The sequence below is a fragment of the Paramormyrops kingsleyae genome, chromosome 18, assembly GCF_048594095.1.
Source record: "Paramormyrops kingsleyae isolate MSU_618 chromosome 18, PKINGS_0.4, whole genome shotgun sequence".
Taxonomy (NCBI): Eukaryota; Metazoa; Chordata; class Actinopteri; order Osteoglossiformes; family Mormyridae; genus Paramormyrops; species Paramormyrops kingsleyae.
This window is the reverse complement of record NC_132814.1, coordinates 4174690-4198094: the sequence shown is the minus strand read 5'-3', so window position 1 is coordinate 4198094 and position 23405 is coordinate 4174690. Positions and strand designations below refer to the sequence as shown.

The 23405-nt window shown below is 46.3% G+C and overlaps 2 protein-coding genes across 4 annotated transcripts; both read right to left on the bottom strand.

The window, feature by feature from the left end:
• Positions 1-673: 673 nt before the first annotated feature.
• Positions 674-2540, bottom strand: LOC111842933 (protein ABHD15). Its single transcript, XM_023810077.2, has 2 exons — positions 1571-2540; positions 674-1298 (listed from the first exon to the last, which is right to left on the bottom strand). The coding sequence occupies exons 1-2, from the start codon at positions 2515-2517 to the stop codon at positions 674-676; spliced, it is 1572 nt and encodes a 523-aa protein (XP_023665845.2). The 5' UTR covers positions 2518-2540.
• A 5141-nt stretch (positions 2541-7681) lies between these two features.
• coro6 (coronin 6) lies at positions 7682-22507 on the bottom strand. 3 transcript variants are annotated; one of them, XM_023809508.2, is made up of 11 exons: positions 22236-22507; positions 16561-16766; positions 15266-15388; positions 12296-12425; positions 11681-11859; positions 10839-10958; positions 10647-10751; positions 10172-10317; positions 9846-9903; positions 9492-9719; positions 7682-8515 (listed from the first exon to the last, which is right to left on the bottom strand). In XM_023809508.2, the coding sequence occupies exons 2-11, from the start codon at positions 16756-16758 to the stop codon at positions 8393-8395; spliced, it is 1410 nt and encodes a 469-aa protein (XP_023665276.1). In that variant the 5' UTR covers positions 16759-16766; positions 22236-22507; the 3' UTR covers positions 7682-8392. The 3 variants fall into 3 exon arrangements, with proteins under 3 accessions (XP_023665276.1, XP_023665264.1, XP_023665270.1); XM_023809496.2 differs by having other exon boundaries at positions 16561-16782; positions 22236-22506; XM_023809502.2 differs by having other exon boundaries at positions 16561-16760; positions 22236-22506.
• Positions 22508-23405: the final 898 nt, after the last annotated feature.

Genomic DNA, 23405 nt, shown 5'->3' with positions numbered 1-23405 from the left:
TAGTAAATTCACCATATAAAATTTTTGGCTATTTTATTTATTTATTTATTTACAGTGTGGAACAAAACTCATGTGCCCAAAAGCAGGCATTGGAAATTGAAAGCAGTGTTATAGGTTAGGGTTAGATCAGCTGCTGGGTGGTAAGTAATTAAGGCCATGCCAGGGAGGGCACTTTGAGCTAGGATAGAATTTGTAAATTATTATTTAAATTAAAGGGACCTGGATTTAACTTTAACGATGAGTTCTTGCTGTGTGCTGATGGGTCAGTCTCCTATCATGTATGTATCATTTGAAACAGCTGGACGAGTCCTTCAATCAAGAAAAACAAGTCAAAGCAGAAGCAGAGAAGTCTTTCAGTTTTAAAGTAGCTTGTAAAACCTGCAGTAGCTCAAGAAGGTATTAGTAAGGAGAGATGATATGAGAATACTCACAGCTTAACTGTTGCTGCTACCCTAAATCCTTCATAGTCTGTTATGTATAATCTAAGAAGCTCTAGCGCTAGCTTGGTGGTATGGAGAGAACCGCCTGGTGACTGCCCCCCCCCCACAGTCACTCTGCCATGCCCTCCCCCCTTGAGTGATCTTTGAGGTTTTCCTTCACACACTTGGCTGGTTCTGTGGGCCCAAACTTCCCCTGGTCTCTCTTCTTCCATCTGCTCTCTCGCTGCTGGCCCTCAACGGGTGTAAGATCTGTGCCAAGTGAACAGGTCCCGCTTCTCTGCAGAGCCGATCTGATCCCCCATCCTTCTGGCACCCCCTGTAGGTGTCTGTGCATGAGGCCAATTGGGGGTGTTGTCCCACCTCAGCTGGGAGGCTCGTGGTCTACGGTTCACCATGGTGTTGGTCCTGTGCCGAAGACCTGGGCTGGTTCCCGTTGGCATCCCACATGTCTCCTCTGCCCCTAGGAACTCCGCCACTATGGCAAAATAATCCAGTACCATCTCATGGCTCCACCAGGTGTCACTACCACCTTCAGTCCCAGGCAGCTGAAATCCACAATGGCCACCGGTAGCAGTCAGAGCCAGCAGGAAGTACGGACTGCTGCGGAAAAGGGCCGTGGGCAGGGCTGCAACAGGGGGCAGCAGTGGGTCGTCGTGGCTGCGCAGGCAGAGCACAGGCACTGCCACCTCATCTGCATCACGCAGGGGCTCATTCCGATCCCAGTACACTTCCCAGTCCTCCCCGCCTTTGCTGCCACCAGCCTTTCCGGAACAGAACATGAGCTCTTCCATGTGGCGCAGAGAGGAGGAGCCCAGCACCTGGTCCACGTCCATCACTGCACTGAGTGCGCTCTCGTACCTGCCCGAGAGAACGCAGGAGATTGCAAAAAGAGACAGGCAAGGCAGCATCAGGATCAAGTGACCAGTCACAGCGATGGCGGCGATTACTAGTCACAGGTAAATGAAGCTTCATGAACCATTTGCTATATTTTTTGACCCCATCAGATGGTGCTCTTGGTGTGCTTTGGGGCATGCTTTGCACCCTTTTATGGACAGAGAGCACCATCTAGTGGGGTCAGAAAATACAGCAAGTGGTTCATGAAGCTTCATTTGCCCATCACTAGTGAGTACCTGCTCAGCTGAAGTTTGCGGTACAGCAGCACCCCCCAGTGGTAGAGTGAAGGAAGGGCCGTCTCGAACCACAGCCTTCCCTGGAGGATGGGGGACAGGCAGGCTGCTGCTGTCAGGTAGGAGGAGGAGCCACACTCTCCAAGGTAGGAGAGGAGCACACCGGAACCAGAGCCCTCGCTGATGGCCAGGAGCGTTGAGCTGGGGTGGCGGCTGCGGATGTAGGAGATGGCCTGGATCAAATCGGAGGGGTCCCCGAATTCCTGAAGCCTGGGAGTGACCAGTGGGCAGCCCGCAACGCCCCTGGAGTGGAACACCACGGGGTAGAAGCCCTGGCGGAGTGCCTGGGCACACAGCCCCAGGAGGTGGGGGGTCACAAGGCCCCATGCATTTGGCACAACAACGAGTACAGGCGGGCAGGAGGAGTAGCACCCCAGGGCTCGCTGCCCGGCTGTCAGCTCCACCTTCAGACGTGGGTGAGGGGCTCCTTCCAGCCATACTGCCCAGTCCAGTGCAACCACGCCCCCATCCCCCATCTGGAGGTGATCCCTGGCGAAGCGGATCTCCTTATCACTGACCCCCACAAAACCAGCGAGGGTTTGGAGGTGCGGGTCGTCCCAGGGCCAGCCAACTGGGCAGGACCAGGCCAGGGAGGCACAGCGCTGGAGCAGGAAGTAAGCCAGAGCCGTAGGCTTGTATAGGAGCTGAGGGCTGGGATGCACCATGCTGGCTGGGGGGGACAGCGGCAGATCCAGACACCAGCAAACACATAGCCAAAGCACACGGAGTGCCGCCCGACACAGCCCCCCTACGAGGCCCCACACCTGGGGCAAACGCAGAAAACAGGCGACGAGGAGCAGAATTATTGAGGGCAGGAGGCACAGAATTCCATTCCACATGATGCAGACCCATCGTGCGGAAGCTGGTAAGGAAAGACTGGGGATCCACATCCTACCACTAGGCCGTTCCAGCACAGTCAGTGTCCGGTCTCACGCTTCAGAGAGTCTCCTCTGCCCTGAGCTGCCTGCCTGCTTTTTAGCTGCTTTTTCCTGCTGTCTGTCCATCTGAGCTGATCCCCTCCCCCCATTAATCATTGACTCCTCAGTAATCAATCTGGCCATTCTGTATCATTCTGCTCCCACCCCCCAGTGTATACAGTGTATACAGGGAAGCTCAGATCAGTATGTTCCTGTTCTTTCATTGCAAACTGACTATTTAGGAAGGTATCCACACGTATAAACAACCAGCTTTGTGCACCTGCCTGTCGGATACATCTAACCTGGCTACATTTCCCAGATGCTCCCTTTAGCCACTTGTATAGTCGCATCTGTCCACCCAGGGCTGCCAATTGCATGCATCTGGCATGACAATCGAGCTTTCAGACTCTCACAATCACTCAAGAAACCTTACAGCAAATCTATATTATTCTATTATAAAAGCTCCAAAGCTTTGGGGTAGTTTGTGAACCCTACAGACTATGTACAAAGTAATAAACCTGTTACATATATGGTAATGTATGTGCATGTGTGTGCAGACATGTCTCGAACATCTCACTCCAGCCAACTTGCCAGAGTTGACATCAGAGAGACTGTGCGCTTGGGAAACGTACCCCTGTTTGTGAGTGAGATGGTTCATCTATCCTGGACAAAAGGGATATACACTCACCTAAAGGATTATTAGGAACACCATACTAATACGGTGTTTGACCCCCTTTCGCCTTCAGAACTGCCTTAATTCTACATGGTATTGATTCAACAAGGTGCTGAAAGCATTCTTTAGAAATGTTGGCCCATATTGATAGGATAGCATCTTGCAGTTGATGGAGATTTGTGGGATGCACATCCAGGGCACGAAGCTCCCGTTCCACCACATCCCAAAGATGCTCTATTGGGTTGAGATCTGGTGACTGTGGGGGCCATTTTAGTACAGTGAACTCATTGTCATGTTCAAGAAACCAATTTGAAATGATTCGAGCTTTGTGACATGGTGCATTATCCTGCTGGAAGTAACCATCAGAGGATGGGTACATGGTGGTCATAAAGGGATGGACATGGTCAGAAACAATGCTCAGGTAGGCCGTGGCATTTAAACCAATTGGCACTAAGGGGCCTAAAGTGTGCCAAGAAAACATCCCCCACACCATTACACCACCACCAGCAGCCTGCACAGTGGTAACAAGGCATGATGGATCCATATTCTCATTCTGTTTACGGCCAATTCCGAATGTCTCAACAGAAATCGAGACTCATCAGTTTGGAGTTCAGGAGATTGTCTTGACCAGGACCACACCCCTAAATGCATTGAAGCAACTGCCATGTGATTGGTTGATTAGATAATTGCATTAATGAGAAATTGAACAGGTGTTCCTAATAATCCTTTAGGTGAGTGTATATAACCAACCCATGGCTTTGATGACTCTCTGTAGTTCAGGAAAAATTACAGTAGAAGTGGTGATTGGCCTTATTATAGTCTTAGGATGAAGTCTATCTATGTTAAAGTAACCGCAGTAACACTAAGTAACTCACTCCAGGACATACTGAGTATTACAGAATGTTAAACTGATACTGCAGGACGCTGACATCCATTGTTTTTTAGAGCTGAAACCATGGAAATTTACAATTAGAAAATCACAGATCCTCCTGTTTCCCATCCTCTGTTGTACACGAGGTTCTCTGGTTTAAGATCCTTAAGCCGAAAAGGAAGGTTACACAGGCTGATAATCAGGCCTTGCTAACTTTGTTTTTGCAGCAGACTGGCCAGTTCACTCGAAGAACATGCTAAATTTCCATCCACCAGAGGGCGATACAGAGAGATAACTCCTTGTTTGTGGAATGGTGCTGTTACATTAATATTCCATTTTTCCATTCCAGTCTCTCTTTGTATATGATGTTACTATTTTCTGTCCCTGGTGTTCAGTCCAGGTTCTCAAGGGCGCGCACTTGTCCAGTGATCCTCTGCTCTGGACAAAAGTATAGGGGCACACTCTTAATCACTGAATTCATGTATTTCAGTAAGAACAATTGCCACAGGTCAAAATCAAGTGGAAAAAAGTGGAAGCATTTAGGAACAAGAGAAACTCGTAAGATCACATAAAGTAACGTGCAGGATTACCTAGTGCTGTCGCATAGTGTGTATAAGTCGCCTATGCACTGCTGACTCAACAACAGCATGGTTCCAAACTTCCTCCGGCATTAACCCCAGCATAAAACTGTGCGCCGGGGGCTTCATGGAATGGCCTTCCATGGCCGAGCAGCTGCATGCAAGCCTCACATCACCAAGCATAATGCCAAGCGTCAGATGGTGTAAAACATGCTGCCACTGGACTCTGGAGCAATGGAAACATGTTCTGTGGAGTGACAAATCATACTTCTCTGTCTGACAGTTTGATGGACAAGTCTGGGTTTGTCGGACACTAGGAGAACTTTACCTGCCTCACTGCATTGCACCAACTGTAAAGTTTGGTGGAGGAGGGATAATGGTATGGGGTTGTTTTTCAGGGATTGGACTAGGGCCCTTAGTTACAGTAAAGGGAACTCTTAATGCTTCAGCATACCAAGATATTTTGGACAATTCTCTGCTTCCAACTTTATGGGAGCAGTTTGGGGAAGGTCCTTTTCCAGCACAACTGTGCCCCAGTGCACAAAGCAAGGTCCACAAAAACATGGTGTGGTGTGGAAGAACTGGCCCGCACAGAGCCCTGACCTCAACCCCATCAAACACCTTTGGGATGAACTAGAATGGAGATTGCAAGTCAGGCCTTCACATCCAACATCAGTGCCTGACCTGACAAATGCTCTTCTGGATGAATGGGTAAAAATGTCCTACAGACACACTCCAAAATCTTGTGGAAAGAAGAGTGACAGCTGTTATAGCTGCAAAGGGGGGGCCAACTCCATATTGATGCCTATGGATTTATAATGAGATGTCCTGTTCCTGTAGGTGTGATGGCCAGGTGTCCCGATATATATACACACACTGCTCAAAAAAATTAAAGGAACGCTTTGAAAACACATCAGATCTCAATGGGGGGAAAAATCATGCTGTATATCTATACTGATATGGACTGGGTAATGTGTTAGGAATGAAAGGATGCCACATCGTTTGATGGAAATGAAAATGATAAACCTACAGAGGGCTGAATTCAAAGACACCCCAAAAATCAAAGTGAAAAAATGATGCGGTAGGCTGGTCCATTTTGCCGAAATTTCATTGCAGCAACTCAAAATCGTACTCAGTAGTTTGTATGGCACCCACGTGCCTGTAGGCATGCCTGATAATGTCGGGGCTGCTCCTAATGAGACGACGGATGGTGTCCTGGGGGATCTCCTCCCAGATCTGAACCAGGGCATCACTGAGCTCCTGGACAGTCTGAAGTGCAACCTGGTGGCGTCGGATGGACTGAAACATAATGTCCCAGAGGTGTTCCATTGGATTTAGGTCAGGCGAGCATGGGGGCCAGTCAACGGTATCCATTCCTTGATCCTCCAGGAACTGCCTGCATACTCTCGCCACACGAGGCCGGGCATTGTCGTACACCAGGAGGAACCCAGGACGCACTGCACCAGCGTAGGGTCTGACAATGGGTCCAAGGACAACAGGGTGCCAGTGGTGGATCTCCCAATTCTGGTATTCTATGGCAAATCCCCATCAAGCTCCACGGTCCTGGGCAGTGAACACAGGGCCCACTAGAGGACGTCGGGCCCTCAGGCCACCCTCATGAAGTCTGTTTCTGATTGGCCTGCTGGAAGTCATTCTGTAAGGGCCCTGGCAGTGCTCTTCCTGTTCCTCCTTGCACAAAGAAGCTGATACTGGTCCTACTTATGGGTTAAGGACCTTCTACGGCCCTGTCCATCTCTCCTAGAGTAACTGCCTATCTCCTGGAATGTCCTCCATGGCCTTGAGACTGGGCTGGGAGACACAGTAAACCTTCTGGCAATGGCACATATTGATGCACCATCCTGGAGGAGATGTAGGGTCCAGGTATCACCTCATGCTACCAGTAGTGACACTGACTGTAGCCAAATGCAAAACTAGTGAAAAAAACTGTCAGAAAAGATGAGGAGGGAAAAATGTCAGTGGCCCCCACCTGTTAAACCACTCCTGTTTTGGGGGTCGTCTCATTGTTGCCCCTCTAGTGCACCTGTTGTTAACTTCTTTAACACCAAAGCAGCTGAAACCGATTAACAACCCCCATTGCTACTTAATGGACTAGATCAATATCCCAGAAGTTAAATTGACTAGATGCTATACTCTGATTAAAAAGTGTTCCTTTAATTTTTTTGAGCAGTGTATATATATACAGTATATATATACACACACACACTGAGAAGACTGTTGCTCAGTGTCCCTCTGGGTTGGACACAGCAGTGCCTTTTTACACGTTATTATGGGGTTTTTTTGTACGAGACCACATGAAACAGACACGTCACATTCCTGCAGCCTTTCCACAATTCCCAAAGGATGAGTCCAATCTTGTGCCTTCATTAAACCTAAGTAAATTAGGGTAATTATGGGGCAAATTACATGTAATTATAATGTACATTCACTACATAGTAACATATATGTTGTGTTGTGATGTTAGCAGGTCTGTGTAATGAATTGTGCATTATCGATGTCTGTTTGGGACTTGGAGAGGAGTTCTGGGCCTTTTAGGGTCTGAGAACTAGAGAATGATGAATCTCTCCACAAACTGCTAGACTTTTCTGCCACCTTTAACAATCAGAACCGCTCTAAAATAATTTGACTCTTCCCTTTAGGAAGATCTTACCAAAAGTCTTGGGGTGCAGAGGCGTCCAAGTCGTGTAACAACCCCCAGGTTCAGTCCTTGGTCCAATCAGTTCTACACTACCTCTCTAGTTCTTCCTACCTCTACCATGCTGATGACATCCAACTCTAATTGACCTTCCCTCCTGAGGACATGACAGTCTCTACTTGGACCTCCGCATGCAGTGTGTGTGCCCTGTGGTGTCTTGGCGACTGCCCAGGGTTGGTTCCTTGTTGCGCCCGTTTTTCCTGGGATAGGCTCCGGTCCCCCCTGCGACCCCGGTTGGGATTAAGTGGTTTCAGAAAATGGATGGATGCTGTTGTGCATCTCAGAACAAAACAAGTATAACCTTTAAAAAAAATCTTAATTTTATTACTGTTACTTCTAATTTTATACAGAACACACAAAACAAAGTTTTTTTGCAACCTGAATCACTTTCCCCTTTTTCATTCCATATATTATTTACAATATCATTTTAAATTTGAAAGGCCATAGAACATCCAGAGACTTTTGCTGGGATGAGGAAATGAGGGCGTAGAACAGGGATCTTCAAATCTGGACCTCGAATCCAAATCCAGGCCTTGTTTTCAATTCTCCCAGGTAGTTGGTTTAATACTTACTGATTCTGATTGGCCACAGAGGCTTCATACCCAGCTCACAGGTAAAGGAAGGCTGTAAAATCAGCAGGTCCTTGAGGACCGTGATTTGAATAGCCCTGACGTGGAAGGTCAAGGTCATGGGTCAAAAGTCATAAGTACAAAAATGATGGGGGGAGGGGGTCAGTTGGCTATGGAGACAGCCACTGTGACCTTTGGTGAAGCATTTTACCCACAATACAACTGTCAGACATCATTGCAGGGGGAAATTAAAAAGCGGGACACAGTTCATGTAGAGTGGTACATATCACAGGGGTAACAACCCTAGTGAGAAGAGTGTATATTAACTCTGGGTGTTTGTGAGGCTGGTAGTGCCTGTGCTTAACTGGGGAGGCTGGGTCGGGATGGGTTGGGTCTGAGTCCCAAGAAACTCTGATTGGCTGTGCAGCTGGAGGGGGTTAGAGTTCAAGCTGTGCCATTGGTATATTTTGAAAGCTTGTTCTCCAGGTCACAAATTCGCTTTTCCTGAGAGAGGACGGTAGCCTTCAGACTTTGTATTTCCTCCAGCAGCTTCTCCACAAATTGGGGCTGGAGCAAGGGTTTAGGAGGACAGAGAAATGGAGGGAAAGGAGAATAATGGGAATGAGGGGTGAGGTGAAGAGAAGAGATAAAAGAAGAAAGAAGCAGGTGAAGAAGTATGCAAGGACATAGTACACACCGACTTAGACCATACACACATAACAATAAAGTTCATGTGCATGAAAGGAGAGGAGTGGCAAGGAGGTGAGAGAACAGGACAGGGTCACCAAGGGAGGACTGCAGAAGTGGACGACAAACATTCAGCAGAAGAGAACTTGCTGTTCAATTAGGGAACGGAACTTCATATCATATAACAAAACTTGATCAACTAGATTCTACTCTAGATTACTTCTACAATTTCTAGTCCACTACCTCTACAATCTTTATCTCCCCTACACTCTCCAAAAATCTTTATTAAAAGCCCAGCTTCACATGGCATGATTCTTTTGATCATTACCTGTACAATGTTCCCGGGAAGTTTGAATAGATCTGTCAAATGCTTTTTGTGTTACAGCGCTAATGAGATTAAGTGTCTGAGGTTGCTATCTCTCTTATATCACTATGCAGAGCTGCTTAAATTTTGATGCGATTTGTCCAAATATGCACATAACCACATTTTGAACATGTCCACAAAGTTTGATAAAGATCCATCAAATAATTTTTTAGTTATTGAATTAATGAGACAAGGTCCCAAAACCCCAAAACCATATGTATTCCCTGTCCAGGGAACACAATAACATCAAGAAAATCTACCTACACAAGGTCTCTAAACACCAGAAATACAAGAATAGACACTGTAACACAAACAAGAAAAAAATGAAACCAGACTATGTGACAAAAACATAGAAACTTACTTCAGCTACGGGAACATTTAGCATTTGTAACTGACACTGAATGAAAATGTGAATTCCAGGTACTGTCCACACATGGTTGACCCTGCATGAAGGGGTCAGAGATCATGAGCTGATGTCACTTAGGCACTCACTGGCAGGCTGCTGCCGTCGCAGGAAGACATGGTCCGGCGTGGCACAGGCCGTGAGTCCAGGATATTCTTCCTGGCCACCTTGAGCTCCCGGCTCTTTGGGGGCACGTAACCCTCCCGCAGGGATACCAGCACTGGGCCCTCATCCCGGCCCGCCAGCCACTCCTCAGGCTCCAGCGCAGGCTCTGGGCCTGCTGTATCTGGGTACAGATCGTCCTGGAACAGGTCCGACTGTGGGTACAGATTAAAAGGGAGGAGTAGGGTTGGGGTGAATAAAAGGTTTCTGCCTATGGTTCAAGATGGTTCAAGAAAACAGAGGTGTGGTGGGACAGAAACTCAGTGGCTCTCAGCTCTGACCTTCCTGGGCACAGTCATCATGATGGGCTCGCACTTTCGCTCATGAAGCTTGTACAACCTGTTGGGGAGAAAGCATGATCCTCATTGGTCAAAAGGCCAGGCTGACATGCTGACCAGCAGGGTGAACAGAGCTCTCTGCTGCCCTCTTTGTGTCGACCGATGAACTACACTCATCCAGTAACTAAAGATAACAGAATTCCACAGTCCCAATGACTGCTCTACTCCAGTGAGTGACACCAAACACCAAGGCTCCGATTGTCACTGTGACTGTCACCTTACACAGGGGGTATGAGTGGGGCAGTGGCAGACACAGCGCGGCTGCTGACCTGGCAATCTCACACTTGCTGACGTCGACGCCTCTCTTGGGCATGAAGCCCATTCCCCGCTGGGGCTCCTTGCTGCTATAGGTGCTGAGGTAGTGGACATACGGGTGCTCATCCGTGATCTCAAAGTACCGGATGCTGCTATCGCCCTGTGGTAGGGGAGGTGGCATGGAGGAAGGGGTACGAGACAGAGAAAGGCTAAGGAAGGAGATCCCTGCTTTTGCCGCCCTTCCTTGGTTCCCCCGAGGTCGCAGAGAGCTGCATGATTCAGTGTCAGCTTTCATTGCACCAGAGAAGCTGCTGGAGCAACTGATCCGCGACCTTTCAGAGCAGAGGATCACTGGACACCTGCACGACCTTGAGAGCCTGGACCGGCCACTAGGGGGCAGTGATTTAATATAGAAAGAGAAACAGGAAAGGAAAAATGGAATACAGATGCAATTTATGGTCTTTTTTTTTTGCCGCCATGCCGGGTCACCTTTCCACACAGGTACACAATGTTGGTGTCTGCGTCGTAGAACGGCAGCAGGACCCCATTGCTGGTGTCCATCTCCAGCAGTGCGATGGGCTCCTCAAAACTCGTCTGGGAGGGAGAAAAGGGTGGAAGTTTCAATAAGACGATACATGGGGTTAATATGCGTGAGAATCAGGGTGTGAGGAGGAGCTTCACCGGGTCCCAAAGGCCCAGTTCCCTCTGGCTCATTCGAGTGAAGCCTGTGGTGAAGATGTTTCCCTCTCTGGTGAAGATGGCTCTCATCGGCCGGATGCCCTCGTGGGGGGCCAGCCGCTCCTGCCGGGCGGATGTGAGGCAGACATTACATGCCGATCACAGAGATGGACACTGTTAGCCGCAAACTAGTTGCAGACAACCTTACTCAAGCACCAATTGCAGAGGCAGTCTCAGTCAAGCATGAATTATAGAGAGTCAATCACACACTACTGACCGCAGACAGAGAGCCTTACTTGCATATTGATCACAGGGATCCCCAATCACACACCTTGATCACTGTGACAAGCACTGATCACAAAGACAGACTCAGTCAAGCACGGATTACAAAGGCAGACTTAATCACACGCTAATCACAGACTCAGTCACACACTGATCACATTGACAGACAGACTCAGTCAAGCACTGATCACAAAGACAGACTCAGTCAAGCACGGATTACAAAGGCAGACTTAATCACATGCTAATCACAGACTCAGTCACACACTGATCACATTGACAGACAGACTCAGTCAAGCACTGATCACAAAGACAGACTCAGTCAAGCACGGATTACAAAGGCAGACTTAGTCACACGCTAATCACAGACTCAGTCACACACTGATCACATTGACAGACAGTCTCAGTCAAGCACTGATCACAAAGACACACTCAATCACACACCAATCACAAAAACAGGCGGCCTCAGTCACACACAAAGATGCACAACTTGGTCTCCTTGTGATGCTGTTGCAATTAGTTGGGGTTAAATCCTTTAAGTCAGCCATGTTGGGAGAGATACTCACCGCTACCACATCGCCCTTGCGCGGGTCGCACACACGCAGCCGTCGGTCCTTGCAGGTGGTGCAGAAGAGGCTCCCGTTACGGTTCCAGCAGACGCTGTAGATGAGGTCGGGGTGGTCGTCCATGGAGATCAGGGGCTCCCCTGTTCCAACATTCCAGATGATGATCAGGTTATCACTGCCTGGGGGACACATAGAGGCAGGGAGGCTTATTCATCATCCTCATCATCACCACTGCCTATTCCCTCACTTTGCTTACGAGGTGCACATTAGTGCACGTTAGTGCCAGATTTCTGGCTATTTCTCCCGTGGGTACAACAGCAGTTGCCCTACTGGAATTTGAACCTGCTGGTCAGAGGTCTAGTCACAAGTGCTCAACTGGTAGAGTCAATTTCAGCATAGTTTAGTATTTTATTTGGTTTTTATTATTTGTTACCCAGATTTACTACATGACCGAGATTTCAGAGACCAGAAGAGTTTTGCTGTTGTACCATAACACAATATAATATCATATTGAATGAAAAGGATTTCAAGTAGAGGAAATGAAAGTTGAGATGTGAAAAGTGATGGTCATATTTCTTACGGCAGTAACCTTGGCGGGGACATGAGGGGGCGCACCTGCGGTGAGGAGGATGTTTCGGGCTGTGGGGTGCCAGCTGATGATGCCCACACGCTTGGAGTGCCCCTCCAGGATGACGACGGGCTCGGTCAGGTGGCGCACGGGGGTGTGGTCCGTGATCTGCCACACCTGCACAGCAGGACAGATCAGGGGGGGGGGGATCCTCAAACCTGAATCCAGGCAATAAGGGCGTCGATCCAACAGAAATGTGCAAAAGGGGAGTGGAAGAAATGTGGGTGTATGATGTCATAATGCCCAGAGAGAGAGACGAGACAGGAAAATGTTAGAGATTAACAAAATATCTCTGTGTTCGCACAGTGAAATGAGAGCTACATCTGGAATGATTTCAGTGACGGAAAAGTAAAAAAAACGAGAGATCCAGAGCCACTGGCAGCTTAGACCCCTAATCAATGTTATGTGCATTAAAATATATGTTAGACAGGAGGACGTCAGTGAGGAGAGTATCAGTGACTGCGAGCTGTGTCACCACGGTGTGATACCCAGAGGGGCTGCAGGGGGCGCTGTAGGCACTGTGCTATAACAGGCTGATGAGCCCCCCCGTAATCCTCAGATGACAGACAGGATCCTCCAGCAGAGAAGGGTAATCCGCTTCTCAGGACCTGAAGGGCGGCATGGTGGGCATGCCGGGGTACTGGTGAGGACGGGACAGCTGCGGGGGCATGTGGGGGCGCGGCCAAGTCCCCCCACCAATGCAACACACACGTGTACGCATGCTGCTTTTTAACCCTAAAGCACTGGGGTGCTGAACCTAAACTGGAGACTCCTGCTTAGATCTTAACTGAAACTTTGTGTAACTGGGTATCCATGTGTGTGTGAGCCAAGGTTATAATAGTTTTGGATTTTTCATTATAGTTTAGTTTTATTTAGTTTTGACCTTTTTCCCTCTAATTCAGTTAGTTTTAATTAGTTTTTAGAGCAGGTTTGCTAGTTTTAGTTAGTTTTAATTTTTTCTAAATGCTTAGTTTTAGTTTAGTTTTTATTAGTTTTAGTATTAGTTTACATTTTTTCATACTTTGGGTTATTTGTCAGGTGCAGGATTCAAAAAGATCATTAAGTATTGTGTAATAAAACTCAACAAAGGAAACCATTTCAAAAAGTGTATTCAGTTACTTTTGAACAACCAACCATCCACAACAACCAACACTCTACAAGATATAGCAGCTTATGTGCAAAATGTGTGTGATACTGCTTCTGATGTTGGATACAGGTAGTGTGCCTGGTACAAATCAAAATAGTCAATAGACTAAAGACACACATGAACATAAGAATATAAACCCATTCACGAGGCACACGTCACATTTCTTGACAGCCAGGAGTCTCAGGGAGCTCAATCTGAGAAAAACATTAACAAACTCAAGAACCATTGCACAACAGGATTGTCTCAGCATGGAAACCCAGACTTCCCTCTCTCCGGCCACTTCCTCCAGCTCCACTGGGGAAATCCCGAGGCGTTCCCAGCCCAACCGAGACATACTGTATAGTCTCTCCATCGTGTCCTGGGTCTTCCCCGGGGGCTTGATGCTGATGTGCTTTGCTTTTCTATGTTAACCATACGTCCAATATTGTAAACAAAAAGGAAATGAAGTTTTGTGGTGTTCCTGCGTATTTACTAACCAGCAGCTGTTTGGTCGTCGGTGAAAGCAATTCATTATGGTTGTCCCCTCCTTCCCGGTGCTACCTGGCCGGGATGTTGCTTCTCTTTCGGGGGAGCTAATCAGAGAGGCTACTTGGTCAAGGTACTCGCGATTAGCCGTCTTATGCGAGCTTCTCAAGTGGACTTTCAGATTTTGTCACCTGTTTCTACAATGCACCTGCTCTTAACTGTCTCGCTGTCATAGTCAAAGAAATTCCAGATAGGACTCTGCCGCCTTCTCCCAACTTTTGTCCTCGCCATTTTTCCAGGTAACGCGGTGAGCAAAAGCCGACTGTAAACAAGAAGTGACGGACAGAGAGGTGCCGTACGGTGCTGCCAGCTCACGTAAAACTGCTAGAGCGAAATAAATCGATTTATAAATAAATTGACAAAGACGAAAACGAAGGACATTTCATCTATAATTTCAGTTCGTTTTAGTTAGTTTTGTCAACGCACAATACAGTTATAGTTAGTTATCGTTTTTTCTTTTAATTGTCGTTTTTATTTATTTCAGTTAACGAAAATGTTTTTTCAATTCTAGTTTTCGTTATTTCGTTCGTTTTCGTTGACGATAATAACCTTGGTGTGAGCCACTAGCAGCATGACCAATTAAAAAAGCCCCCCTTGTATGATTGGCAGCCAAATCATCCAATCATCTATCCCTCACTTGTCTTTTAGTTTAGTTCGTTTTTTTTTCTTTCTTTTTTTGTTGCTGTTGTCCCTGTCCCAGCCACTGCTGAGGAATTTCTCGCAGTCATCTCAGAGCTGAGCACCCACATAGGACGAGGCCCTCCCCAACACCTAGCCGCGAGCATCAGCCATATTCTCCCTCCCATATGCTCCTCATACCTACATGTCAGCCCGCCCCCTGGTGGACTGCGGATGCAACAGAACCCATGAGGTGACGTGACAGGCAGCATGTGACAATGTGGTGTCCTCCCATGAGTGCTGGAGTATGGTCTCCTTCCTCTAGGAGACCATTAAACTGCAGGTACGTGAGGGTGCAAACATCATCAGCACCCCTGCTCATGCATACAGTATCAGTGCATTGTAGTTGCACCCTCCTGTTGTAAGCTTGTCATCACCCGGGACAGCCTGCTGTCACCAAGTGCTTATATGCCACGTCCACATGCCACTCCTGTGTGACGAGCAGAACGAATCAGGAGCGAGGCGTGGTGGCTAAATCATGGCATCCACGTTCTGCACCATTGCATCGCCGCGACGAATTCTCCGCATGTGTTTATCTTATGAAAGACGGTTTTACTACTTCAGTATTTTAGGATCCAAGGTGTTGACTGGCTGACAGGTCGATTACCATGGCGGTGCAGTCCTCGGAACAGCTGGCCAGGATGTTGTCGTTGTGGGGACACCAGTCGATGTCCAGGACGGGGCCTGAGTGACCTGCCACTAGGGGGTAGTTTTTATCCAGACGGCCCGTCTGGAACAAAAAGAGCAAGACAGTCAAGGATGCATGCACAGACACAGAAACACACAAAAACACAGACAAATGCACTGTTGGACAAGCCTGGCCCAGAGGGGGGCTTTGATTTTGACTACATTTCCCATCATGCTGTCCTGAAGACAGATTTGACTTCTACCATACTTCCTGTTATACAATGACAGAGGGATTGTGCGAAAATATATGAATATTTTGTTGAAGACTCCCATCAGCCTCTTTGGTAGTACTCCCTTCATGACCAGTGATGTCACTTCCTCACAATGCCACATACTGCTGTTTTGTCAGTGTGAACACTTGTTGCCCCCCACCCCACCATTGCCCAGGCATTTATTTATAGCTCAGTGATGTGCTGCTGAAAAGGCCCTGGGATGGGGGGGGGGAGTAGGGTGCATATTGGCTGCTGTGTATTTTTAGCTGACGGTCTGAGCACAGGGACGTCTGATGGGGGCACAGAAGCAGTTCAGGGGACAAAAAGCAGAGCAAAACGACCACAGACCTGGATCTGGCCTTCAGTGGTTAAAAAAGCAAGAACTGTAACCACAATGATGTTGGTTCATTTGTACTGTGTGGGACAAATAAGCCATAATAACATCCTCTGAGATAATAATGAATATAAACACGATGATGGGCTAAAGGCTAATCTACATAGCACATGATCACAACCAATCCCAGGAAGTAGTGATGGGCAAATGAAGCATCATGAACCATTTGCTGTATTTTTTGATCCCACTAGATGGTGCTCTTGGCTTGCTTTGGGGCATGCTTTGAGCCCTTTTATGAACAGAGAGCACCATCTAATGGGTTCAGAAAATACAGTAAATGGTTCGTGAAGCTTCATTTTGCCCATCACTGCCAGGAAGCTATCGCAGAACACCCTGGTTTGGAGGCCAGTCCATCACAGAGTAGCGTAAATGTTTATATGTTCCTGCCTTGTGTTTTCTTATTGTAAATAAAAGTTTACAATGTATCAACTGAAACAGGGACTGCTACCTTAGGTCTACTGCTTATCCAGTGTGCTCCCTGCTGGATATGCTTGGACAGTGCTTTTGTTTTATCGCAGACATACGAATGATGAAACAAATCTGCTAAACATGGAAGTCGGAGTTTAAAATGGCACACTGTAAAGAGAAGGAGCAGCTGCACCTCCTGACCTTGGATAGGGGCAGCACCAGGATGGCACCCCCACCGCTGGACTCCACGATGACGGCCAGGAACTTGGGGTTGACGGCGGAGAAGGAGCTGTCCCAAGTAACCTTGGAGACGCGGATGTCATCGTAGCTCTGCTCCGCTTTCGCCGCCTGCCCAAAGACGTGGCGGAACTTGCTCTGGCGCACGATGCTGCGACTCATCGCTATGGCTACGGGTGAGAGAGGCTGGTTATATGGAAGAATGGAGAGGATAAACAAACAGGAGGAACTGAGGGGAGAGAATGAGAGAGAAAGAGAGAGGGACAGAGAGAGAAACTGAGAAAGAAGGGGAATGAGAGAGACACAGACGGAGAGAGAGAGATGGCACAGCCAAAAAAAGAAGACTGAGAGGAGAGAAAAGAGAAATAACAAGGAAATCTGAGAGGAGAGGGAGACAGAGAGAACAAGAGAAGGGAAAAGAGAAAAAGAGTGAAGGGCAACATGCTCAGGGAAAGAAAAACCATCGATATATTACATATAAGCCAAAAGAAAAAAAGCAGGGATAAGATAGAGGAGAGAGAGAAAGTAAAAACTGAGGGAGGAGACAACGACAAAGGTACAGAGAAGTCAGAGAGAACAGAAAGTCATTGATTTCAAAAAATACATGAGATTCTAAATACACCTGGTAGCTACAGTCCAACTTCCAGGTGCTCAGTTTTAATCCACAGCCAGTCAGTCAGGTGCTGCTTTAGGGCAGAGTGTCAACACCCATCTGGGTTTGAAGTCACACATGTTGCATTTTGACCTCTATTAAATAGCAAACAACCATCAAACCAGATCAGACATCAAACAGAAAAAAAACAAATGATACAAGTGAGGGAAAAAAGTAAGCATAATTATGTTTAGTGGGCTTGTCTTTAAACAATTGCCCCACTAGGTGTGACGGCCGAGTGGTTAAGGCGTTGGACTTAAAATTCAATGAGGTCTCCCTGTGCAGGTTTGAGCCCTGTGTGTATGTGTTAGGCTAGGGATTTTTTTGCAACAGTAACACTATGACATTGCACTTCACAGCTTCCATTATACACTCTGTGTATAATACTGTGTGCAGGTCATCTTGTTATACACTATTCACTGCACAATCATTCAAGAATCCCACTTTTTAATGTTACACGGTACCCTTTATTTAAAGTTTGTCTTGTTGTGTGGATCTCGAGAAATCACTTAGTCAAATTCCTTGTAACTGTGACCTTACTTGGGCAATAAAAACTGATGCTGATTTGGGAAAAAATATTTTCTCTTCCATGTAAATTTACAAATCCATGAGAAATATTTTTCACATAATAAAAATAGTCATAATAGTCATATTACACATACATTTATCTGCAGAATCACAGAACTGGTCAGCAACAAGCACTGCACTGCATGTTTTGCGTCCATGATGTACAGCACTGTGCAAAAAGTCTTAGGCACTCAAAGAGGTTACTTATCTGGGTAAAAAAATATACTATATGGACAAAAGTGTTGGGACACCTGACCATCACACCTACAGGCACTTTTATGACGTCCCATTCTAAATCCATAAGCATCAATATGGAGTTGGTCCCCCCTTTGCAGCTATAAGAGCTGTCACTCTTCTGGGAAGGCTTTCCACAAGATTTTGGAGTGTGTCTGTGGGAATTTTTGTCCATACATCTAGAAAAAAGTGTTTGTGAGGTCGGGTACTGATGTTGGATGTAAAGGCCTGGCTTGCAATCCCAGTTCTAGTTCATCCCAAAGGTTTTCGATAGGAATGAGGTCAGGGCTCAGTGCCGGTCGGTCAAGTTCTTCCACACCAAATTCACCCATTTCTTTATGGACTTTGCTTTGTGCACTGGGGCACAATCATGCTGGAACAGAAAAGGGCCCTCATCAAACTGTTCCCACAAAGTTGGAAAAAGAATAGTCCAAAAAGCCTTGGAATGCTGAAGCATTAAGATGGCCCTTCACTGGAACTAAGGCGGTCCAGCACAACTCCTGAAAAACAGCCCCATACCATTATCCCTCCTTCACCAAACTTTACATTTGGTAGAATGCAATGAGGCAGGTAACATTCTACTGTCATCCGCCAAACCCAGACTCATCCGTCACACTGCCAGACAGAGAAGCGTGAATCGCCACTCCACAGAGCATGTTTCCACTGCTCCAGAGTCCAGTGGTGGCATGGTTTTCACCTCTCCATCCAATGCTTGCTATTGCACTTGGTGATGTTTTACTTGCATGCAGCTACTCAGTAATGGAAGCCCTTTCCATGAAGCTCCCGGCGCAGTTTTGTGCTGGAGTTAATGCCAGAGGAATTTCGGAACTCTGCAGTTACTGAGTCAAGAGAGCGTTGGCGACTTTTACACACTACGCCTCTCAGCACTGTGACCCCACTCTGTTACTTTACATGAACTCCTACTTCTTGGCTGAGTTTCTGTTCTTCTTAAACGCTTCCACTTTGCAATGATACCACTGACAGCTGACTGTGAAATATTTAGTAGGGAAGACATTTCATGAACTGACTTATTGCAAAGGTGGCATCCTATGGCAGGACCAAGCTTGAATTCACTGAGCTGTCCAGAATGACCCATTCTTTCAGAAATGTTTGTAAACCCGACTCCATGGCCTGGTGCTTCATTATATACACCTGTGGCAATGGGTCTGAATGAATCTCCTGAATTCAATGATTAAGAGGTGTGTCCCAATATTGTTGTCCATACAGTATACATTTGCTCAGAGAAAAAACACAACTTAACATTAGAATGTATGCAAATTATAGCATAGTAACACAAAAAATTAACAACAATATCTTCTGTTCTCCAAAAAGTTACTGATATCTTATTGGACGGCTAGATTCCTAGTTCCAAAACCTCTCCTCAGGGGCACCTTAGCCATTCTATGTCTTTGTTAAATTTCCCCACAAGCTCACTAAACTAATTAACCTAATTAGATAAATAACTCAGTGAGGTAGAGATTAGCTGAATAAGGTGGGCAGGTGGTCCAGTCGAAAAAACGTTGTGTATTGGATGGTTGCTGCAAAGCTTTTTAAATGGCTGACACACCTTAACAGACACAATATCATAGTTTTACACCCAACATAAGGATGATTTAAACATCATTTTCTTCGACTGCCTGAGATTTTTGCGCAGCACTGTATTTACATTAGACTTCATAGCTTCTTATTAACTTGCAAACTATTCTTAAAAGTGCAGCTTGGAGCACATGCAGGGTGTTCTGTGACAGATCAGCCGCTGTTACCCTGACTGTGCTGCTCAGCTGACTTGATCACCCTTTAGGATGGTGTTAGCAGGTCCACTGCATGTAGTGACACACATACCAGAATGGCGTCTAACACCCACAAACAGACACTCCCCAGGGGAAGGGGGGAGGGAGGGAAACAACAGCAAACAGCATCCTGATCCAGTCCACCATCCCTCCAAGCCAACATATTCTCTTAGGGTACCACAGACAGTAGGGTGCCTCATTAATGTATGGCACACTGGAGAGTGTATCATTAATGTGCGAGATAGTCAACAGTGCGTTATTAATATATGACATACTGTAGGGTTAGGGTGCATCATTAATGTACCACACACTGAACAGTGCGTTATTAATATATGACATACTGTAGGGTTAGGGTGCATCATTAATGTACCACACACTGAACAGTGCGTTATTAATATATGACATACTGTAGGGTTAGGGTGCATCATTAAAGTACCACACACTGAACAGTGTGTTATTAATATATGACACATTGGAGGATATGTCATTAATACCTTTAAACTAGCTGTGATGGCCAAGTGGTTAAGGTGTTGGGCATGAAATCCAGTGGGGTCTCCGCACACAGGTTCAAACCCGTATGTTAAGGATTTTTGGATGTGAAATCTTGTTACACACACACACTACTTGCTACGCAATCATTCAGGAATAATGTGTTATTAATGTGCCACACACTGTAAGGTCATATGTGTACCAGATACTGTAGAGAATCTCATTAATATACCACACGTTGCAAAGTACCTCATTACTATAACTAACTATAAAGTGCATCATTCATTCACCACACACTGCATTGTCCACTGGTGTACCACACACTGCACAGCATCTCACACATATACCACATGCTGCACCTTATTATTGATCTACAGTTGTTCACTGCATCATTAATATACAATACACTGAACAGTGTGTTTTGTGTGTCTCAGATTGAACTGGGCCTTACTGATGTGCCCCCACATTGTGAAGGATCTTTTGATGTACCATTTGCTAGACAGCATATTTACATTGTCCCTATCACTCTCATTTTCTATACCTCCTGGAGAAATTCAGACATATGAGAACCTTAAATGTATAATTTCTCTCTATTTTCCTCCATGTTGTAAATATTTATCTCTGTAACTCTGCTTATTTGAATTCCACCACGCCATGTACAGCCAGCATTGCATTGTATGACTATATATCAATGGCCATGGAACTGCTGATCGAAGGGTTGCGTTATTCACAGGCACTACTGGAGTAATTGATCTTCGCTTCTTTATATTATCCAACAGTGCAATATATCATAATTAAGAAAGCGATATCTTAGACAGCCTCTGATCAGTAAAAGTTCATCTGTGATACAGTGAAACAGAGAGGATATTTTGTAAATGATCTTCAATATGACAGTACAAATGAAAGCTGCGTTTTTAAATGTTTACATAAATAACCGTTTAACCAATGTTCAACAATGATAAAACACAATTGGATCAGCCTATTCAAGTTAGATCCTTGTTTAAAATGCCCAAGAATAAATTAAAATCGCAGTTGCCTCAGTTGTTACTCTCTTTCTCCCCATTATTTTATTCTGGATATTGAACCGATCTGTAATCGATACTATCGATAGCGAGGGATTGAGATCCCGGTGCCAACTGTTCATTTTGTGTCACAGGGTCTGCGCAGCATGCCTCTGCAAAACAAATATCGCACCAACCTGCGAACGGGCTACAGACTGCGCATAAAAACAACTTCTCCGGTTATTAAAAGCATCTCGCGTAACAAGGTGACAACGTTTCCTTCAATAAACTGTCCGATATAATGGCAATACAGGCAGTTCAGCAAACACACAATCATGCAGTCACACTTTTTTGCGATTGGTTGTACTTGTATTATACATTCTTCGTGTATGCTAAAACTTGCCATACGCCTGAGTGAAGACTCCTCTTACCAGACAGGGGAAAAAATGACACGGTCACTTTCCTAATATAGAAATGCCAATCTGTGCCCCCTTCTCCCCCTCTCTCCCTGCGCCTGCTCCCCCACGGCTACCTTTCTGTTCAAGTCTCTGTCGCTTTTTATGTTGAGCGGTGTGGTACGATTACTTTTCCATCTTCCAGATTAAGGCCGATGGAGACGCCGGACATCCTGCACATCTGGACACATGCCACGGTTTGATCGGACCGCTACAGGGCTTCGATCTCCTATCAACCACACCAGTACCCACGGCACCCCATTCGTGTCCCACGCACAACGTGGTTCGTTTGGGACATCTCACAACATGTGACACCGCAGCCGGCTGGCTTTCCCCGGCGCACGTAACGCATGGGAGGACGACAGACCAGCGGTGTGCCCTTGTCCCGGGGACCAACTCCGCCGCAGTGACGTAAGTACTTTCAAAGTATGCCCAGGATGCGTGGACTCACCTTATTTCGTGGGTTCTCTGCTTGTCCTCCCCTCGCTTGCTCTTTTCCCACCTCCTTGGGGCGTGAATACTCCTGATTTTTGATGCGTTTTTCTTCTACAGATACCCACTGTTCCAGTTCGGTATATTTAGTGCTGGCTCTCACGTCCTAATGTACAAAACTGCGTGACGTTTCCCAGCACTGACAGGGACGGCAGGGGGTAGATGGGGCAATGGGGGGTAGAGAAGTTAGAGAGAGAGAGAGAGAGAGAGAGAGAGAGAGGAGGGGTGCTGAACAGCCTGAGTCAAGGCGGCTCCATCTATTTTTGAGGGGTGGATCGGGGCGTGCAGGGTGGCGTCTGGCGTCAGGCAGTGCGCAGCGGACGTAGAGGGGATTTATGACAAGCCTGGCTTGGAAAAGTAGTGCCCCTTTATGACATTTATTGGCCGTAAAAGTTTTATGCGGTTAACAACCATGGAAATCCGGGGGAGACTAGAACGTATGAAAAGTAAAATACGTAAACGAGATGTACTGTAACTTAATTGCACTACTGAATTCAGTCGCCTCACTTCCCGTTACGCTAAAAACGAGCCCGCGATATATTAATGGTCTGATACTGTACTCAAAACATGTTTATGCATTTGAACCTCTTGACCTTGAACCTACATTATTAGCGATGCATTATTTATAAACTTGAAAATATCTAAAGATTTTGTTGGAAAATAATTATCATACGAAGCCTACAGGTTATTAGTAACTACTAACACTGTTTGGGTTACAGTGAAAACACGTTATATCGGAGAGGGAGTCTTGATGTCGGATGATTTAAGCCCAAAATTTGGCCTGTGCGCCCCCTGGCGGCATTAGTATGCAATATGTGAAGCCGTACGGGAAGTCCTCAGCTAAGAAAAAAGTGTTACAAACCCTGCATAAAAATTGACTTATGCCGGATTTACCTTCCCTTACTATTCACACCTAACAAAAAAGACACGTAAAAATATTGTAATGCGTACTAAAGAACGCAAATAATGGAGAAAAAAAAAAAGTTACAGGCAAATGTCACGTTCTTGTGGTGGCGATTCCGTAAATTCGTATCTCGGAAATTTGTTGCGCGAGTACGGATTTACGTAAGTCTGTTTGGCGTAAATCGAGAGCTGCCTGTATACTGTAAACCGCAGCATTCACTTAATT